Source organism: Neovison vison, chromosome 7 (genome assembly GCF_020171115.1).
Source record: "Neovison vison isolate M4711 chromosome 7, ASM_NN_V1, whole genome shotgun sequence".
NCBI lineage: Eukaryota > Metazoa > Chordata > Mammalia > Carnivora > Mustelidae > Neogale > Neogale vison.
This window is the reverse complement of record NC_058097.1, coordinates 149,210,365-149,231,420: the sequence shown is the minus strand read 5'-3', so window position 1 is coordinate 149,231,420 and position 21,056 is coordinate 149,210,365. Positions and strand designations below refer to the sequence as shown.

Genomic DNA, 21,056 nt, shown 5'->3' with positions numbered 1-21,056 from the left:
ACTATGTGACATATGTAAATTATAAAGCATTATAAAAATGAACATCTGTGAATCCACAACCCAGTCTGACTATGAAAATAAAGGAAACCTCATTTAAAATGGAGTCAGGAAGCCCTGAAGGGAGAGCTCTCACACACTAGCTCTGATGGTAAGAAGCAGACCTAGCATTCGTCAACAGAAAGAAGCTTACTTATTTCCATACCCCAACAGGAAAAAGGAAGAATTCCTCCTTGCCCAGCAACAACGTAGCCAAGGTGAACTCAGCAGAAAAGTCCCTCCCAGGTTCCTCCCTTCACCTTGTAAAAGTAAGCCCCTCTCCTCTGTTCTGCAGACTTGCTTGTTTTGATATAGTTTGCTGGTCCCCAAACTGCAATTCCTCTGCTATTCCAGAATAAACTCAGTTAGCTGGTAAAATAACCCGTTTTTTTTTTTTTTGTTTGTTTGTTTGTTTTGTTTTGTTTTCCCAGGTTAACAGAATCAACCTAAGAACTAAAACACTGCTAATATTGTTGTATAGACCTGTGTTCTTCCTCCCCTATCCTACCCCTGCCTCCACAATCATGAACATTGTGGTCAAATGTTAAAAAGGTCGCATTACCATTCTGGGAAACAGTAAGAATGACGCCTGCTTCTCATCAGAAACAATGTAAGTCAGAGTGTGGAATGATTGCTCTAAAATGCTAAAACAAAATTCAAGTTGGAATTCTATAGCCAGTGGGAAAGAATATTCTTGAAAAATGAAGGCAAAATAAAGATATTTTCAGACAACTGAAGCTGTTGCCAGTAGGTCTGCAGTACATGAAATTCTAAAGGAAGTTCTTTGTGCTAAAAGGAAATGATCCTGGCCGGAAATCAGGATGTGAAGAAGGAATGGAGAACACCAGCAAGTATGTTGGCAAATATGAACGTCTGGTTTTTGTCTTAAATTCTTCGAAGAGGTTACTCTGAAGACCTTCCGAGACCATAAGCTGAGATTATGGGGCTCCTGCCCAATTATAATTCATAATTAGATCTAAAATAAACCATAAGTGTAGTGAAGTTGAAGTTCTGACTTATCCCATGGTAACTATGTCAAATGCTTTCAAAAATAAATGTAATTCTTAATATTTTTTCCCCTTAACTTTTGGTGCCTCCACTTGCTACAGTCTTAAACACAAACTTGATTTGAGTCTTAGGTTATCCAGCACTGGGCAGCAGCCAGCCAGAGCACAAGACTCGGAAAATATGCATCCAGTAGTGACAGGGTCATTGCTAGTGAGAACAATCAGCCTCCTGAGGTGTCCTGGGACTTTTAGTGCTAAAATGGCCAGTTTTGAGTGTGATGATTAGTTACCCTAAGCAAGATCCAGGATGAGGTCCTGAGGACAGAAGAGCACTGAGAACAGCAGATAAACAATGGAGTTTTGCTGTGACTAAGAAAGAGAAACAACTGAAAAGTATTTAAGACTTACATTCTCAAAACTAGACTTGCCCTTTAATTGAAGTGAAAATTCTTATTTCTCCCTCTCCCACACTTGTGTCTTATGTTTAACAGATCAAAGACTGATAATTCCCTTGGGAGCTGGTATATCATGAAGGCAGAAACAGAAAAGCAAGAACACCATTTCTGCGTGGTAGGAGACACAACAGCTCGGAGTGGCTCACAGACTCCCTTCCTATGGGTGTGACTCATTTGACATTTCACCCACTTTGCTGGGAGGAGAAGAGAGAAAAGGAACTAACAGTGTCTACTTTTTTCCTCTAGAAAATTCTTGCCATCATTCTATTAGGTAAGAATTATTTTAGCATGATGGTACATAAAAGTACACAGAAACTCAGAAAGGTCATGTTCAAGATCCCTTAATTACTTAGCAGCTTCAGTGTTTGACCTCATGGGTCAAATCTTGTGCCTCAAAAGCTTGTGCCTGGTACCTGGATAGAGGCTGGTGACTCAAGCATAAATGCTGGTGAGTATGTATGGGACATGCAAGAGGAAGGAGATGAGCTGGAGAGTACAAACCAGAGCAGAAATAAAGCCTACAAAATGTAGAGCTCCTGAGTAGGGGCAGGCATCTTTCCTTCTCCAGGAAAGGATTTACAAATTTGATGAAAACTGAGATGTGTGAGAACTTAGACTGATCCGTCTACTAAAAAAATTAGATGTCCTGAAAATGGTGCTAGGGAAGTTGAGGGAGAGAGGAGGAGGGAAAACTAGTAAAAGGATCAGATATCTGATGGCTTCTCTTTAGAATATACCCTAGGGTCTCAAGATGCTTCTGGATGGACTCCATTGGTCATCAAAGTAGGTCCTGGAAAAGCATTAAAAATATTTAAGTGAAGGGGTGCCTGCGTGGCTCAGTGGGTTAAAGCCTCTGCCTTTGGCTCAGGTCATGATCCCAGAGTCCTGGGATCAAGCCCCACATTGGGCTCTCTGCTCTGCGGGGAGCCTGCTTCTTCCTCTCTCTCTCTGCCTGCCTCTCTGCCTACTTGTGATCTCTGTCAAATAAATAAATAAATAAATAAAATAAAATAAAATATATTTAAGAGGGAAGGAGGAGCAAGATGGCGGAGTAGGAGACCTAAATTTCGTTGGGTCCCAGGAATTCAGCTAGATAATTATCAAACCATTCTGAACACCTATGAACTCAAAAAGATATTGAAGAAAAGAATAGCAGCAGTTCTAGGAATAGAAAAGTGACCACTTTCTGGAAGGTAGGATGTTCAGAGAAGTGAATCTGAGACGATATATGGGAAGACAGATTGTGGCGGGGAGGGGCCAGCTCCCGGCAAGCGATAGAAGAGAGGAGCACAGAGTTGCAACTTTTACAGGTCTACTCCAATGAGGGATGCTGCTCCAGAGGCTAAGCGGGGAATGGAGCCCTTGCTGAGACAGTGTGGTCTCAGGTCCCTTGGGGCCACAGAAAGACCAGGGGTGCATGAGTGCGGCAGAGCTCCCAGGTGTTGGAGCGGGTAAGCTGGCTGCAAAGATGGAGCTGAGGAGTGGGCTCTCAGCTCAGGGTTGCCATAAACCACGATTCCCAGCATAATCGGGTCACTGCCACCCCCTTCCTCCCTAGAAGGAGGGATGCGGGAGCGTGCTGCAGGAATTGGCTGGGTTTGGAGACTCCAAATAGGGCTGTGTGCCAGAGATAGACAATCTGGAAGAAATGGATGGATTCCTAGAGACATATAAACTGCCAAAACTGAACCAGGATGCAATAGAAAACCTGAACAGACCCATAACCAGCAAGGAAATTGAAGTCATCAAAAATCTCCTAACAAACAAGCCTGGGGCCAGATGGGTTCCCAGGGGAATTCTACCAAACATTTAAAGAAGAATTAATACCTTTTCTCCCGAAACTGTTCCAAAAAATAGAAATGGAAGGAAAACTTCCAAACTCATTTTATGAGGTCAGCATTACTTTGGATCCCCAAACAAGAGAAAGAGCCTATTAAAAAGGAAAATTACAGACCAATATCCCTGATGAACATGGATGCAAAAATTCTCACCAAAATACTAGCCAACAGGATCCAATAGTACATTAAAAGGATTATTTCACCATGACCAAGTGGGATTTATTCCTGGCTGCATGGTTGGTTCAACATTGTGCAAATCAATCAATGTATTAATATAATACATTAATCAAAGAAAGAACAAGAACCATATGATATTCTCAATAGATGTTAAAAAAGCATTTGACAAAGTACAGCATTCATTCTTGATCAAAGCTCTTCACAGTGTAGGGATAGAGGATACATACCTCAATATCATAAAAGCCATCTATGAAAAACCCACAGCGAATATCATTCCCAATGGGGAAAAACTAAGAGCTTTTCCCTGAAGGTCAGGAACATGGCAGGGCTGTCCACGTCACTACTGCTATTCAACATAGTACTAGAAGTCCTAGCCTCAGCAATCAGACAACAAAAAGAAATAAAAGGCATCCAATTTGGCAAAGAAGTCAAACTCTCACTCTTTGCAGATGATATGATACTTCATGTGGAAAACCCAAAAGACTCCACTCCAAAACTGTAAGAACTCATACAGGAATTCAGCAAAGTGTCATGATATAAAATCAATGCACAGAAATCAGTTGCATTTCTATACACCAACAGCAAGACAGAAGAAAGAGAAATTAAGGAGTCGATCCCATTTACAACTGCACCCCAAACCATAAGATACCTAGGAATAAACCTAACCAAAGAGGCAAACAATCCATACTCAGAAATCTATAGAGTACTCGTGAAAGAAATCGAGGAAAACACAGAGAAATGGAAAAACATTCCATGCTCATGGTTTGGAAGAACAAATATTGTGAAATATATATAGTGTATATGCTACCTAAAGCAATTACACATGTAACACAATCCCTATCAAAATACCATCAATGTTTTCCAAAGAAATGGAACAAATAATCCTAAAATTTATAGGGAAGCAGAAAAGACCCCAAATAGCCAGAGGAATGTTGAAAAAGAAAACCAAGGTTGGCAGCATCACAATTCCAGACTTTAAGCTCTGTTACAAAGTTGTATTCATCAAGACAGTATGGCACTTTCACAAAAACAGACACAGATCAGTGGAAGAGAACAGAGAGCCTGAATTCTGTGGTCAACTAATCTTTGAAAAAGCAGGAAAGAATGGCCAATGGAAAAAAAACAGCCTCTTCAACAAATGGTGTTGGGAAAATTGGACAGCTGCATGCAGAAGAATGAAACTGGACCATTTCCTTACACCACACATAAAAATAGATCCAAAACAGATTAAAGACATCAATGTGAGATAGGAATCCATCAAAATCCTTGAGGAAAACACAGGCAGCAACGTCTTCGGCCTCAGCTGCAGCAACTTCTTCCTAGAAACATCACCAAAGACAAGGAAAGCAAGGGCAAAAATGAACTACTGGGACTTAAGATCAAAAGCTTTTTTGGGGGGCGCCTGGGTGGCTCAGTGGGTTAAAGCCTCTGCCTTCGGCTCGGGTCATGATCCCAGGGTTCTGGGATCGAGCCCCACGTCAGGCTCTCTGCTCTGCGGGGAACCTGCTTTCTCCCCTCTCTCTCTCTGCCTGCCTCTCTGCCTACTTGTGATTTCTCTCTGTCAAATAAATAAAATCTTAAAAAAAAAAAAAAAAAAAGCTTTTTTTGTTCAGCAAAGGAAACAGTCAACAACCCAAAAGACAACCAACAGAATGGGAGAAGATATTTGTAAATGATGTAGCAGATAAAGGGCTAGTATCCAAAATCTATAAAAAATTTATCAAACTCAACACCCAAAGAATAAATAATCCAATCAAGAAATAAGCAGAGGGGGGCGCCTGGGTGGCTCAGTGGGTTAGGCCTCTGCCTTCAGCTCAGGTCATGATCTCAGGGTCCTGGGATCGAGCCCCGCATTGGGCTCTCTGTTCAGCGGGGAGCCTGTTTCCCCCTCTCTCTCTGCCTGCCTCTCTGCCTACTTGTCATCTCTGTCAAATAAATAAATAAACTCTTAAAAAAAAAAAAAGAAATAAGCAGAGGACGTGAACAGATATTTTTCCACAGAAGACATTCAAATGGCCAACACACACATGAAAAAGTGCTCAACATCACTCGGCATTAGAGAAATAGGAATCAAAACCACAGCGAGATACCACCTCACACCAGTCAGAATGGCTAACATTGACAAGTCAGGAAACGACAGGTGTTAGCCAGGATGCAGAGAAATGGGAACCCTCCTACACTGGATAAAACATGTACCTCATTAGGTTGCTGAATAGTACCTCAATACAAGGTGCTTTGAACAGTGCCCAGCAAGCACCACCATGACTGCCATCTTTCAGCTTAAACACCGCCTCCTCAGAGAGACCCTGTTCTTTTCAGAACACCAATACCCATCACAATCTGTAAATATTTTGTTTATTCTTTGTGCTCCACGAAGACAAGGAATTTGTCTTGTTTACTATTGTATGCTCAGAACCTAGCACAGTGCCTGACGCAGGGTAGGTACTCTAGAAATATATGCTGAATGATTAAGGAAGTAGTTATTACTATTACTATACTGGTGCGGTGCCAAGGCAGAAAAGAGGAGAGCTGGGATCTGTAACCATCTAGCTCAGCTAAAGGATGAACAGTTACAAGATGTTCTGTAAACAACAAATGGGTACAGCCCTGATACTATTCTCTTCTTCTAGACCTTACACATCTCTCACCGGGTGCTGAGGTTGGATCTCCTGTTTGAAGTTTCCTCTGCTCATGCCCACCGTGACTTAGTGGTGCTCCCAGAGCACTCACTATATTCATTTCTTGGCTGAGTCCTGTTTTTAACATTTCTGTACTATTTCTTCCACATAACTTAGCTGATGATGCCCTGCTCTTTACATATTTACTCTTCCTCATTTTGTGCCTAGTTCACCCCAGATGAGTTCCTTGTGTACCCCTGGGCCTTCAGAATATGCTCAGCACAAGCCTGGAGACCGACAATTGCTGCTGCCTTTTCAGAAAGCTGGCCCAGGGCAGCTCTGCATTCTGTACATGCTTTCATGGAAGAGATGAGGATTCCAGGAGAGGGAAGTCAGCCGGCTGTTCTTACCTGATCTGTTGCGGCTGGTGGTGGCATAGCTGCAGAGAGTGAGAGCATCCGCAGGGAGGCCTCCAACTGCTGGGGAGGCAAAAAGAAGTTGGGTACCACAATGGGCTCTGGCCTAGACGGTAGTTAAGGGACACAATTACCTAGAAATCTCCCCCCTTGCCAGACTGGCATCTCCCTTGGGCTTAGCCACCTCCACTCAGTTCCTCCAACTTATTCTTGTCCATGAAACCTCTGCTCCAGTGGTGCCTTCTGCCTGGAAGACCCTGCCACCCCTAACAAATCAGTCTATACTTTCTGCTAGTGTTAGTTAAAATAATTCCTCCTCTTGGAAGCCTCTCCTAAAGTCATTGTGATTCCTGCAGTCTGCAACACAAGATACTGCTTGTTTTTACTCTGCTAGGAGTCTTGATTTGTTTCAGTATTCCTTCCAGAAACTTCTCAAAGGCAAGGGCAGTTTCCATCACCTTACCTCACTACTTCCCTAGAGCCCTGATAGGCAGCAACATTTCAATTTGTTTTTTCATTTTCATTCATCTTGCTGAGGACCTGCTGACCCAAAACTGACCTGTTAGAAGTCCGACAGGGTCTGGGTGGAAAGGCGGCTTCAAGGGCAGTGTCCTGCCAGTTACAACACCCAGGAATGAGGACTCTATAGAAGGGGCTCTCTGTGGTACGGCTTGTCTACCCGGACTGCATCTGAGCCCTAGAAGCAAGTACCACATCTTGTACTTCTCCATATCCTCTGACTTAATCCAGTACTGTGCAAGAACACCCGTGTTCCAATAACATCTGTTCACTCAAAGCAATGATTCCATTTGGGAGGGGGCTATTTTGGTGTTCTAATTTTTTTGTTTCTGTCCAATAAGCCAAATATGGTTCTGGTTCGAATTGGTTTATCGTGGTTCTTCCAGGCTAGACTTTGAACTCCAAGACGGTAGAGATAATTGATCTCTTTTTCAGTCATATTCCTGTCACCTAGCATAGTACCTGGGATATAGTAAGCGCTCAGTAAGTGTCTACTGAATGAATGAAATGCATCCTTTCCTGCTTTGGCTCAAATCCCTGATTTTTCTATAAAGAGGTGGAGGTGGAGGTGGAGGAGACCCTGAAGGAGAGGAGCCTTTTTACCCAAGCCTTTTTTAGAGGCCCAAGTGAAGTAGGATCTGGCTGCTCTACTGGGGACTCTTCCAGTTAGCTGATGCCGTGGGGAAGGAAAAGCTTTGTTATGAGGGGTCACGGATGTGTCTGAAGCTCCAAAGTTCCCCATCTCAGCCACTTTTTAGACAGTGACTTCGGGAAAATTCATTTTTTGCACCTATTTTTCACCTGGTTATAGCAATGGTATCTTTTGAGGATTACATGACTTTATAGATGCAAGTGCTTAGAGCAGTGCCTGACATATCAAGTGTTCACTAAACATTAGCTCTTCTTATTTTCCTGGTTCATGGGAAAAAGGTGCCTATTCTCACTGTCTTTACCCCTCAGGTTCCCTGCCACTGAAGTCTGCCTTCTGTTCCCACCTCTGCACCATCCTCCTCAACGCTAATGCCACCATCAGTCCACATTCTACAGGACCTGTCTGAAGTGTTAGAGCACTGACCACTACTTCTCCCCGAAACTCTGCTCCCGCACGGCCTCTGTCCTGCTTTTCCATCTCCAACCAGCTCTTCTCCACCTCCTCTGTGGTGTGTCTTATTCAGCGCGTACAGCTGGGGGCTCCTCAGGGCCCCATCTTGTGTGTGTACTTCTCTGTTTCCACGCTCTCCCTGCTGCCCTCATCTGTTTTCAGAGGCACCTACCTTTATAGCTGGTGTCTTCCAGGATGTCTTACAGGCACACATGTCTGAAGTGGAAATGTGCCCCTCCCCTACAAACTGTCTATTTTTTTGTGCTGTTCCCTATCCAGTCAATCACCTCGCTTACCTAGCAACTTGTGACAGATCTCCCGAAGCCATCCTTTCTATTTCCTTCTTCCTCTTCCCTGCCCCTATCTAATTCTCCAATCTGTGCCCCTCCTCTTCACCATAAAGCAGACTATACTTTAGGTCACACTTTATCTTTTATTACTATTGCAAGTTTCCCACCTTGTCTCCTTGTTTCTGGCCTTCCCTTCATCTAACCCATCATCCACCCTCTAATTTTCTAATACGTAAACCTGAGCAATCACACTCCTGCTTGCTTACCAGTTAATATTTACCGAACACTATGTACCAGGCACTTTGCTAGGTAGTTTACACAGTTAATTGACTTTTCACAATAATCCCACAAGAGAAGTACTATTATTATCTCTGTTTTAAAGATAAGGACACTGAAGTTGAACTTGGTTACAGGATAGAGTCCAACCACCTTAGCCAGGCATAAAAGGCTCTCAGAGGTAGCCCTGCCTCACCTCTCACCATTCACATACCTCTGGGCTCTATCCAGAGTGAACCGCTGCCCACAGGCCAGGCTCCTTCACCTGGCTATGCCTCTGGACACGCAGTTCACTGTGACTAGATCTTTCTCTCCCCTCTGCCTACAGAATGCCTATTCATCTTTAAGGTCCAGCTCTACTGTTTCTCTTACTGGAATGCCTCCAAACAGTATTATAAGAGCTTCTTCCTCTTGTTCGCTAGCATTCTGTCCATGTTTCATCACAGCACTTAGAATAAGAAACTGTATCACTGCCTGTCCTTGCCTCATAAGGGGAACTTCTGGAGTAAGATCTATTTCAAATCTGTTTTCAGTAGCAGCACACAGCCTGGCAACACCCATTTTTGATGAATTACTACTTGGGGAGGTGCAAATTAGAGCAGTATCCTTAGTACCTGGGCACAAGTGACTGCTCCAGCACAGACCATATGCGTTCTGAGCTTACTTGTGCAGCGTCAGAAGCCAGGAAGGAACTCCATTGGAGGTAGTCTCCTTTCAGTGTCAGACTTCAGCCATTTCATGGTTTCAGTCTTTTCTGAGTCCCCATCGCCTGCCTACCCTTTAGTTTCTCTCTGCTCTGCAACACGAATCACATTTATGTAGTGGGTACTCATTTAATTTCCTCAAGAATCAATCTGACTTGATTTTCTCAAGAATCCTGTGAAATTCAGTTCAATTCAGTCTATATTTACCGATCCCTCCTCTGTGCTATGTCTGGTACAGGGGATACAGAAAAAGACAAGGTCCCTGACCTACCTGGGGAGTGTACAGTCTGATGTCTCCATTGTGTAGGGAAAGAAACTGAGGCTCAGAAAGGTTAAATTATAGGTCTGACTTCACAGGGTCTAGAAGGGTAAAAAACAGGCCCCCTGGCTTCTGGGAGAGAAAGATCTCTTCAGTAAAACAGCCTCCTTCACCAGCACCTGCACAGTAACCCCTACTTACTATGGGGATGCTGGCAGCACTGATTTGATTGGTGGGTTAGGCAACAAACGTGAGGGCTGCCAATGGTCCTAAGTGATTTCTTTTTCCCATAACATGCTCATCTGTGTTTCAAAGCAGGAATGGGGAACGTTAGATATCCCTTCCCCCCCTCAAAACTGCCATTCTGGAGGGGAGGGAGAGTTGGGCAAGTACATTTCAACCGTTCCTTCTTCCTCTCTCCTTTTCCCTATCACTTGCATTTCTTATAAAAAAAAATTAATTAGGCAAGTTACTATAAATTTGAGCCTCAGTTTCCCTACATGCAAAATATAAATGATGATACTGACCTTCTAGACTTACGAAGAGTGAATGAAAAAGTTATGTAAAGTGCCTGGCACATAGTAAATACTTAATCAGTGCTGGTACTCTCCTTTCCCCTCTTTCTGCACCCTTCACTTTGATTTCACCTGAGATTAATGGTCTCATTCCTTACATCCAGAACACTACCTTCAAATGTAAAATACCCAATAGACTGATCCAGTAAATCAGGCTGGGCTAGGCTAATGAATGTGCTACCAACACTTACACCCAATTCAAAGCATCATGCTTCAAGGGCGGATATTAATAGTAGCACCAAAGCACCTTAAAGCCTTGGTGAGTATTCTGAAGGAAGAGCTTCCTGTACCTCCCAGTGCATTACATGAGGAAGGCCACCGCCCCCGCTCACACACATGCTAGGCTTTCCAAGTGCCAGTGTCCAAAATGCCTACAAATGACTTAAGGGGCTACTTGTAGGAAATACCAAAGGATACAGGAGGCTCTGCCTCGTGGACACCTCTGTTCCAGATGTTGCCTGGTTCTGCCTGATCGCAGAGCAGTTGATAGGTAGCCCCCGATGGCTTTCCTTCCTGCTCCGGGAGGCTAGGAGGAGAGGGAATTTCTTGAAGCTATCAGCAGAGTCACTTAGTTCACTGGAGGCAGCTTCATTCTCAGTCTGGAGCTCTAGCCTGCGCTCCTGGTCCTGATTTGCTCTTGGCGAGCTCAGTCCAACAGAGGTGTTGCTCTGCTGGGCTTCTGAGACAGTCACTTGTGAGACGAGATGAGGGTCTGCTGAAGCAGGCTCTCCATCCCTAGAGTGAGAAGCCTCACCCTCACAAGCAATAAGACTTTGGCTAGAAGAACCCTGCCCAAGCAGGTGGGGCTGAACCGCCCTTCCTGGACTGGACAGAGGGCTACTTTTGCCCTTGAGCTCATCTCTGGGGAAATGCTTTGAAGAAGAACAAGAAGGGCCTTCTCTATGCACCTCATTAACCTCACTTGCGTCTGACATGAAACTGGACCAAGGGCTAGTTTTGTCTGTCACGGTGGTGATATCATTGAGGGTCCTGGGCTCAATGATGTCTTCTTCATATTCCTCATCACTGTAGGCTTGGCCTGCCTCAGTTTCTTCACTGCTCTGCATCCTTGTAATGGGTACTGTGTGCCCCAGGGGCTCATGGAGAATTCCTCTTCCACTTGAAGTCTCTTCAAGAGTAGGGCGAGTTAAGGGGCTTCTGCCCCCATCCGGAGCTCTTGTCAATGGCAGTTCTGGAGTTGTGCTTCGCTCCTCCATGACCACTGTGTCCTGACCATCTGGTAGGGTAGGAACCTCTCCGCTTCTACTCCTGGCTCGGTGAGAACTCAAAGATGCTTGAGTATTCTTGGTGATAGTCTGCAGATCTGAACAGCAACAGATATCTTACTACAAGGTAGGGCCACAGACCACTCAATTTTCCCATGCTAGGCTCTAGCTTCAGATGTATTCTTGCAATCAGACTTTGAACAAATCTTACATTAATCCACCCGAGTCAGTGAAACTATATTCAAGGCAGTATACAATTTCTAGCACTTTATTCTAACATCAGAGGACCAAAATCTAATCTGTTATAGTTGTGGTTACATCTGTGGAAAGGCTTTCAGAGACTATCTGCTCAGGAATTCTTGGGAGCTAGGAGTCCTGGTGGGCATGTTCATGCTTCCATTTACTTCAGTAATTACCTATATTAAAAATCAAAATGAGATTTGATGACAGTTATTAGAACTATATATTTTACTTGGAAAATAAAACCAAGTCATCTGTTACCCAAATGGTAAGGCAGGGGAGGTTTACAGAGAAAACAGAGGCAGCATGGTGTGTGGAAAGAGCAGAGGCTTTGGGGGCCAGTCAGTCTTGGGTTTAAATCTCTACTGTCACTTAGCAACTTTTTGGTCATGAGCAAACTATCTTTTCTGACCCTGTTTATCTTTAAAATGTGATTAACAGGGGAGTGGGGGATGGGGTAGCCAGGTGTTGGGTATTAAGGAGGGCACGTGTGGTGATGAGCACTGGGTGTTACACGCAACTAATGAATTGTTGAACATAACACCAAAAACTAAAGATATACTATATATGCTGGCTAACTGAATAAAAATAAATAAAAATTTTTCAAAAAATGTGATTAACATCACCTTTTGCACAGGGTTATGGTAAAGAATACATGCGATAAATGGGCACAAGTGGTATGGCACATATATAAACAATAAATAGAAGCTACCAGTCATTTCAAATGGTTTTGCAATTAAATGGGAGGGAATAAATCAATAGGCTTAGTAAATGGTTTGTTTGCATGGTTATCTAAGAAGAAAAGGCAAATTTGACTCCTTGAGTATGGGGTCATAACTCCCTCACAGCACCAAATGGGAATCTTCAGCCTACCTGAGGTGTTGGCTGAATTTAATACATTAACAATTGTCATGTCTCAAAGGGGTGTAGATGTATGAAAACAGAACATCCCTACCTACAAACAGGAAGAGGAACCAGGAAGCAGGTTAGTTAATCCTGATACCCTTGCCTAAACTATCCTTTCTGTCTTGGAGCAGTTTTTCTGCTTTTTACAAACCAGCCCATCCTTCAAGGCCCTGCTCTACTGCACTTCCTCCAGGAAGCCTTCCCAGGTATATCACCTGTGGGATGGCTAGACAGTGTTGTTCTCTAAAGAAGCACTTAAGATGCTATTGTGTATATTTCCCCCATCAGATTGTGAGCTTCTCAAAGGCAGAGACCATGTGTCTGATTCATGTTGCATTTTTAGAGGCCAGCAAAGGACCTGGCACATAGATGTGCCATAAATGAGATCTCTACTCAGTTAACTCACTCTCAAGCTTCACTTGTATCTACTTGTCTAATGACGTCTTCAAAAGTGTACTGAGACGTGATGGAGGCTGGAGGAGTTTATTCATTTAAACTGTTTTCTTTGATCCAATCATCTCTCTCATTCACTCTCCTAATATACCCATTTAAGGGGTTCCCAATCTGCTTTCACCTTTACTCCAAACAAGCCTCCCTCTGTTTTGCTTTTATGCTTTCTTTCTAGGAGAAGTTTCTTCAGTTGACTATAGAATGTACGCCTGATGAAAGCAAAGACAATTCCTGTCTTGTCCACCACTTTATCCTCCTAGAACTTGTAACACATAGTGCCTGGCATAGTTGCTGCTCAGTAAATAGACGACTGAATATTTCCAAGCAAGTAGAAGCCAAATACAGCATGTACCTCTGGAGCCCTGGCTACCAACAGGTCAGCTCTCTGGGCAAGAGGACAGGAAAGAGGTTTGTATCTAATATCAATCATGGTGGCTGCTCTCCCCTTTAAAGAAAGAAAACTGAACTTATTCATCCCTGTGTACAATACGCATCTCTTCCTTGAACAAAAATGACACCCAAGTGATGGCTAAAGATACTGATCTAATTGTTTTCTCACAACTCCCCAAACTGATATATAAGTTCCCAGGTCTTAATCCTGCATTCTGACTCAAGAGAAAGGAGTAAGACCCAGGTGATTTTTTATATGTTCAGGCAAGTTTGAGAAATACTTGTTCTGCAACAGGCTCTGGGCTGCACAGTGGAATTACGTGGGAGTTATGAACACTGATGCTTGGGTCCCATCTTCAGAGATCTGTTGCAACTAACCTATGGTGCAGCCTGGGCACCTGAATTTGAAAAGTTCCCTCAAGAACTCCAATATGCAGCCCAGGTGAGGAGCACCGCTTTACGGCCTTTTTCGATGGGTCGGCTATGGACCACCAACATCTAGAGTCATACAAGGTACCTGCTAAATATGCAGACTTCTGCTTTCTGAGAATTACAATTTTAAATAAATCTGTAGTTGGTTCTTCCCTGAAAACAGGGTTGCACAAGCTTAAGAACTGCTACTGAAGAACTCACCTAATCCATGCTAGTCTTTTTTTTTTTTTTTTTTTTTGGCTGGGAAACCTCAAGAAAGGAAAGGGGGTCAGGGTAAACAGTGTCAAATAGTAAGCCTGTGCCAGCAAGCCACCAAAGACCTGACTTGAGTCTCCTGCCTCTCAGTGTGATGCTCTTTCCACTTCACATGTTTCTGTGCCATGTTTCTACATCTCTCCTTCCAGAAGGAAGACAGTAAGTAAATCAGATAGGGAAAGCTGTTGGTCTCTGTCAAGGGGATTTGTCTGAGGTCAGACATTCAAATGCTTTTTGACTAGGCACCCAGGGAGCATAACTGCTCAACATGAGGGGCCCTGAGCCATACCCGTGATTAAGGAGCTGACTTGCAACACCAGGTTATTGGATTTCTCCAGGATGCTCTGGCTCTCTGGGTCTAGGCTGCTGTCCCCAGGTCCACGATGATCCCTGTGGCTCTCCTGGCATTGCAAGATGCTATAACTCTGAGGACTGAGGGGCAGTAAAGGCTTGGAGAGCTTCTGACTGAAGTACTGCTGGATCTGATCTAGCTCATTCAGATTCCTCCTGTAAAAAAAGGGAGAAGACCAAAGGGTCATTCACTGGGATTACAAGCATCTTTGCATTTCCCTGACAATCCACTGTTTCCCAGGAGCTTAGTACTTCTAGTACTTCACTTGGTCTATTAACACTAGGACTGACCCTGCCCTCCCTCTCCAATCCATCAACTCATCCTTTACCAGACTATGATCCTGCTGCTCAGGACAACTTTCCTTCCTTCTGTCTGGCTAATGAGATTCCTCTTCTGATGTCCAGTAAAACCCCCACCGCCTGTAGGGAAGGAACCATTCTTGACTACCATTCATGCCTAGTCTTCACATCCTCTTACTCTGACAGAGGAAGGCCTTACTCTGGACTAACACTGGCCTTTGCTACTCAATAACCATACCCAAACCTTCAAGTAAGTGACCTCTCCTAGCAAGTCTTCCCTGAACCTCTAAATTGGGTTAAGAGGTCCCCTTTTGTGCTCCACAATTCTGTACTCTCCAATCATATCCATTTCCCCTGATGTACTATGAGCTGTGTGCTGCTCCCTTTACATCTGCTGTACTCAGCATAGGGCTTTCATGATGATAGATGGGTTCTGTCCCAGCTGGGTTCATTTTGGCCTCATACCTCTGAATCCTGGAACCTGAGTTCAATCTATTCCCCTTGCTGTGTCCCTATGCTATTTAACTTTTAAAGTGCTCATATTTCTCCTTTCCAAAAGTCCATCAACCCAAATCCTTGGGCCACCTCTCCTTTGAACTCCTTCACTCTTGGCATCTCCATCAACCTTTTATCTTAGATTTCCCTTTAGTTTTCTCATTACGTGTCAGTTTCCCAAACTAGGCCATGAGCACTTGGTGATAGAAGACAGTATTTCAAACTTCTCTCTTTCTCCGGTTCACTCACTGTGCCTGGTGCACTGGCAAAACACAGAAGCTAAGTACCTGTGAGGTAAACTGAAGGTCTCTCTATCCTTTGTTAGGAACTACAGTTTGCATGTCCTACAGTCAAATTCAAATTAAATGAGGGAGCACAATGCTGATCCTTAATCTATCACTAGAGACCACAACTCTCAAAATATGGTGGACTTACTTAGGTGTAGACACTTAGGTGTCTACATCTGGGTGTACACCATATGCTACCTGTAGCAGGAACATGCAAACAACTGTGAACCTGGCGGAACTTGAGAAAATGTGCAAACCCAGCTGGCCTTGTCAGAGATTCTGGGTATAGAAACTATTAACACTAAGCTGCAATTTTCTCATATGTAAAAAGGTTTATTAATACTTGCTCTGCAGGCCTCATAGTATTGCTGCGACACAAATGAAGCAGTTTTAGGGCTCTGTGAACCCAAGGAAGTCACGTGAAATTGGTATCTTGTTTCATCTCCACTGGGTAGGGAATTCATCTACTAGCAGTTTTCAAAATGTGGTTCTAGGTCTAGCAGCATCAGCATCATCTGAGAGCTTATTAGAAATGCTAATTCTCAGGCACTATCCTGGACCTACTGAATCAGGAACTGCATAGGTGGGTCCAGCAATTGCTGTTTTAACAAGCTCTTAATGTGATTCTGAAAAGCACCCAATTTTGAGAACCACTCCTCTAGGGCAATGGTTTATTGCCTGGCAATTTGGCCCCAAGAAGTCTTTTGGCAACGGGTGGAGACATTTTTGGTTGTTGCAGTCAGGGGAGGGGTGCTACTGGTATCTTGTGGAGAGAGGCCCAGGCTGCTGCTAAATATCCTACAATGCACAAGACAAGCCCTTGCAGCAAAGCATCTGGCCCAAAAGTCAGTGGTGTCGACACGGAGAGAAACTGCTCTAGGGTGCAGGAGAGTTTCATTCTCTCTTTTCTCAGTGAATGACCCAATAAAATGCAGCCACACTCTTAATGGTTTTATTTAAATAGACTACAGTCTCTGGCTGAGAATCTAAAATGAGAATCTGAGCATACCACTTTCTTGTGATATAAAAATCTGAACAGTTTCCCATAGTCTATAGTGTGACTGTTCAATTCTTTATATATATATATATATATATATATATATATATATATATATATATATAAATAAGATTACCAAATATCTATATATTTTTTTCTATATAGATATTTGGTAATCTTATTTTAAGGGTTTTTTTAAAAATTAAATTTATTTATTTTCAGCATAACAGTATTTATTATTTTTGCACCACACCCAGTGCTCCATGCATTCCGTGCCCTCTATAATATCCACCACCTGGTACCCCAACCTCCCACCTCCCCGCCCCTTCAAACCCCTCAGATTGTTTTTCAGAGTCCATAGTCTCTCGTGGTTCACCTCCCCTTCCAATTTACCCCAACTCCCTTCTCTTCTCTAACATCCCTTGTCCTCCATGATATTTGTTATGCTCCACAAATAAGTGAAACCATATGATAATTGACTCTCTCTGCTTGACTTATTTCACTCAGCATAATCTCTTCCAGTCCCGTCCATGTTGCTACAAAAGTTGGGTATTCATCCTTTCTGATGGAAGCATAATACTCCATAGTGTATATGGACCACATCTTCCAAATAATCCAAAAATTTGTATGGAATCAGAAGAGACCCCGAATCGCTAAGGAAATGTTGAAAAACAAAAATAAAGCTGGGGGCATCACGTTACCTGATTTCAAGCTTTATTACAAAGCTGTGATCACCAAGACAGCATGGTACTGGCATAAAAACAGACACATAGACCAGTGGAACAGAGTAGAGAGCCCAGATATGGACCCTCAACTCTATGGTCAATTAATCTTCGACAAAACAGGAAAAAATACACAGTGGAAAAAAGACAGTCTCTTCAATAAATGGTGCTGGGAAAACTGGACAGCTATATGTAGAAGAATGAAACTCGACCATTCTCTTACACTGTACACAAAGATAAACTCAACATGAGACAGGAATCCATCAGAATCCTAGAGGAGAACATAGGCAGTAATCTCTTTGATATCAGCCACAGCAACTTCTTTCAAGATATGTCTCCAAAGGCAAAGGAAACAAAAGCGAAAATAAACTTTTGGGACTTCATCAAAATCAAAAGCTTCTGCACAACCAAGGAAACAGTCAAGAAAACAAAGAAGCAACCCACGGAATGGGAGAAGATATTTGCAAATGACAGTACAGACAAAAGGTTGATATCCAGGATCTATAATGAACTCCTCAAACTCAACACACACGAAACAGGCAAACATATCAAAAAATGGGCAGAAGATATGAACAGACACTTCTCCAATCAAGACATACAAATGGCTATCAGACACATGAAAAAATGTTCATCATCATTAGCTCTCAGGGAGATTCAAATGAAAACCACATTGAGATATCACCTTACACCAGTTAGAATGGCCAAAATTAAAAAAACAGGAAACAACATGTGTTGGAGAGGTTGTGGAGAAAGGGGAACCCTCTTCCACTATTGGTGGGAATGCAAGTTGGTGTAGCCTCTTTGGAGAACAGTGTGGAGATTCCTCAAGAAATTAAAAATAGAGCTTCCCTATGACCCTGCAATTGCACTCCTGGGTATTTACCCCAAGGATACAGATGTCGTGAAAAGAAGGGCCATCTGTACCCCAATGTTTATAGCAGCAATGGCCACGGTCGCCAAACTATGGAAAGAACCAAGATGCCCTTCAACGGACGAATGGATAAGGAAGATGTGGTCCATATACACTATGGAGTATTATGTTCAATTCTTTTAACCCATGTTACACCAATCAAAAACATTTTGCCACTTCTTTTCTGAGTTTGCTTTAGGAAACCAAATAATAGGTTAGTTAGTTTTCTGAATACAAAATGTCAAATATTTCCCCCTCAACTTTACACATTCTCTTCCTCCCCTCCCCATCACTTTCCACTTGAGAATCATTCATTCTTAAAGTCCAAACTCCTAGCTAACATTTAAGGCCCTTCAAGATGGCCCCACAGAACTTGTCCTGCTTTTTACATCCTTTTTTTTTTTTTTTTTTAAAGACTGATTGATTTGAGAGAGAGAGAGAGAGCGAGAGAGACAGTGCATGTGAGTGGGGTGAGGGGCAGTGGGAAAGAATCTCTAGCAGTCTCCCAACAATGCATGGAGCCCGAAGTGGGGCTTGATCCCACAACCCAAGAGGTCATGACCTGAGTTGAAACCAAGAGTCGGACGCTCAACTGACTAGGCCTGTTGCTTTTTACATCCTATGCTCAGCTGTATCCTAACTGTACTGCTGGTATTCCTCCAAACTTGACTTGCTGTTTCATCCCTCTGGGTCTTAGCATGTTTTCTGCATAGAATGTCTTTCAAATTCATTGACCTGCTCCTTCAAAGACCAGTTCAAGTGTGACTTCTTTAAATCTTCCCATTACCAACTTAGAATGTTACTTATTCCTCCATCTACCCTTGGCCAGAAAACCTGCAGCTCTTACCTCACATCATTATAATTATCCGGTAATAGGCTATATCCCCCTCTGGGAATGGCAGAGCCAGGATCGGAAGCCAAGACTACTGGACTCTGAAGCCAAGACCTCACAGCACCACACTTCTTACTATATAACCCAGGGGCTGACTCAGATGATCTATAATGGCCCTTTCTTCTATGGCTCAGATGCTGACTAAATTAAGAAAGAGATAGGGAAACATTAACAGGACAGATGCTGGTCTGGAAGAATTCAGTGGTTGTGAGAAGACAGACAGTGGGCGGAATGAGGCTCTGTAACTTTAAAGTAGATACGAAACTATATAGATGTGAGGTGGTTATTACGTATGGTGAATAACCTCAAGCTCCTGTGTTACTAGGTGGACCAGTAATAGAGCCCGTGAAGGAACAGAAGGCCCCACGCTTGAGAAAGGTTGATCTATGTGTGGAATCCCGAGAGGTTCCAGGGTCCAATTCAGCATTAACCTAGACAAAAGTCCCTCCTAAGCTCTCAGGGCTGCGGCAGTGGACAGAAAAGCAGTCCTGCCAGCTGCCACTGCCAGTTACCTTGTGCTTCACTATGGTTTCCTGTGTCTTTTCTCAGCACTGGGCCTTACCTGAGAGAAGTCAGAATGGAAGTACGGGAGGACAAAGGCAATGCGGTCAGTTTGTCATCACGTGGCAAAACCGCCTCTCCCTGCTGCAGGGATTCATGAAACCGGCGGATATTCTGCACATGCTCTTCATGGCGTGATGCCTGACTTCTTGTGGTACCACTTCTGTCAGGAATAAATGGGGCCAGAGTAAGAAATAAGAAAACTCCTAATGTGACAATCAACAAGTAACAAATAAAATGGCACTGCAAATCCATTCCCATTACCATGATTCTGGCTTGGATTACAACTATCTTCCAAATAATCTTGCCTTCAGTCTTACCCCTTTATTTTTCTCTTTTTTAATTCCAGTGTAGTTAACATACAGTGTTGTATTAGTTTCAGATGTATAATAGAGTGATTTAACAATTCTGTACATTATTCAGTGCTCATCAAGATAAGTCTGTTCTTAGTCCCCTTCAGGGTTTCACTCATCCCCCTAGCCATCTCCCCTCTGGTAACAATCCGTTCTCTACAATTAAGAGTCGGCCTCTTGGTTTGTCTCTTTTCCCCTTTTGTTTGCTTTGTTTCTTACAGTCCACACAGGAGTGAAATATGCTATTCATCTCTGACTTATTTTTTTTTTTAAAAGATTTTATTTATTTATTTGAGAGACAGAGAGAGATCACAAGGAGGCAGAGAGGCAGGCAGAGAGAGAGTAGGAAGCAGGCTCCTTGCTGAGCAGAGAGCCTGACTGATGTGGGGCTCGATCCCAGAACCCTGAGATCATGACCTGAGCTGAACACAGAGGCTTAACCCACTGAGCCCCTCACACACCCCATCTCTAACTTATTTTGCTCGGCATTATACACTCTGGATCCATCCATGTTGTTCCAACTGGCAAGATTTCATTCTTTTTAATGTTTGAATATTCCATTGTGTATGTGTATGCATGCGTGCACACCCCCCATCTTTATCCATTCATCTGTGAATGGACACTTGGGTTGCTTCCATAGTCTGTCTATTGTAAATAATGCTGCTATTATAAAAAATAAACATGAGGCTTTTGCCCTTTGAATTCGTGTTTTTGTATTCTTTGGGTAAATATCCAGTAGTGTGATTCCTCAATCATAGGGAAGTTCTATTTTTAACTTTTTTAAAAAAAGATTTTATCTATTTACTTGACAGAGAGAGAGGGAGGACAAACAAGTGGGGGAGCAGTAGGAAGAGGGAGACGAAGAAGCTGAGCTTAATATAGGGCTCAATCCCAGGACCCTGAGACAATGACCTAGGCTGAAGGCAGACTCAATGAACTGAGCCACCCAGATGCCCTATTTTTTTTTTTTTTCTTAAAAGATTTTATTTATTTATTTGTCAGAGAGAGAGAGAGAGA

The 21,056-nt window shown here is 43.1% G+C and overlaps 1 protein-coding gene across 7 annotated transcripts in view; it reads right to left on the bottom strand.

The window, feature by feature from the left end:
• C2CD3 (C2 domain containing 3 centriole elongation regulator) overlaps window positions 1-21,056 on the bottom strand; it is a 146,306-nt gene that overhangs the window by 10,929 nt on the left and 114,321 nt on the right. For 6 of the 7 annotated variants that reach the window (XM_044258556.1, XM_044258558.1, XM_044258557.1 and 3 more), the window contains 4 exons: window positions 19,688-19,849; window positions 14,461-14,678; window positions 10,690-11,596; window positions 6,542-6,653 (listed from right to left, as the gene is read on the bottom strand). In XM_044258556.1, coding sequence (XP_044114491.1) covers window positions 6,542-6,653; window positions 10,690-11,596; window positions 14,461-14,678; window positions 19,688-19,849 — 1,399 coding nt within the window. The other variant, XM_044258562.1, reaches the window with a different exon arrangement.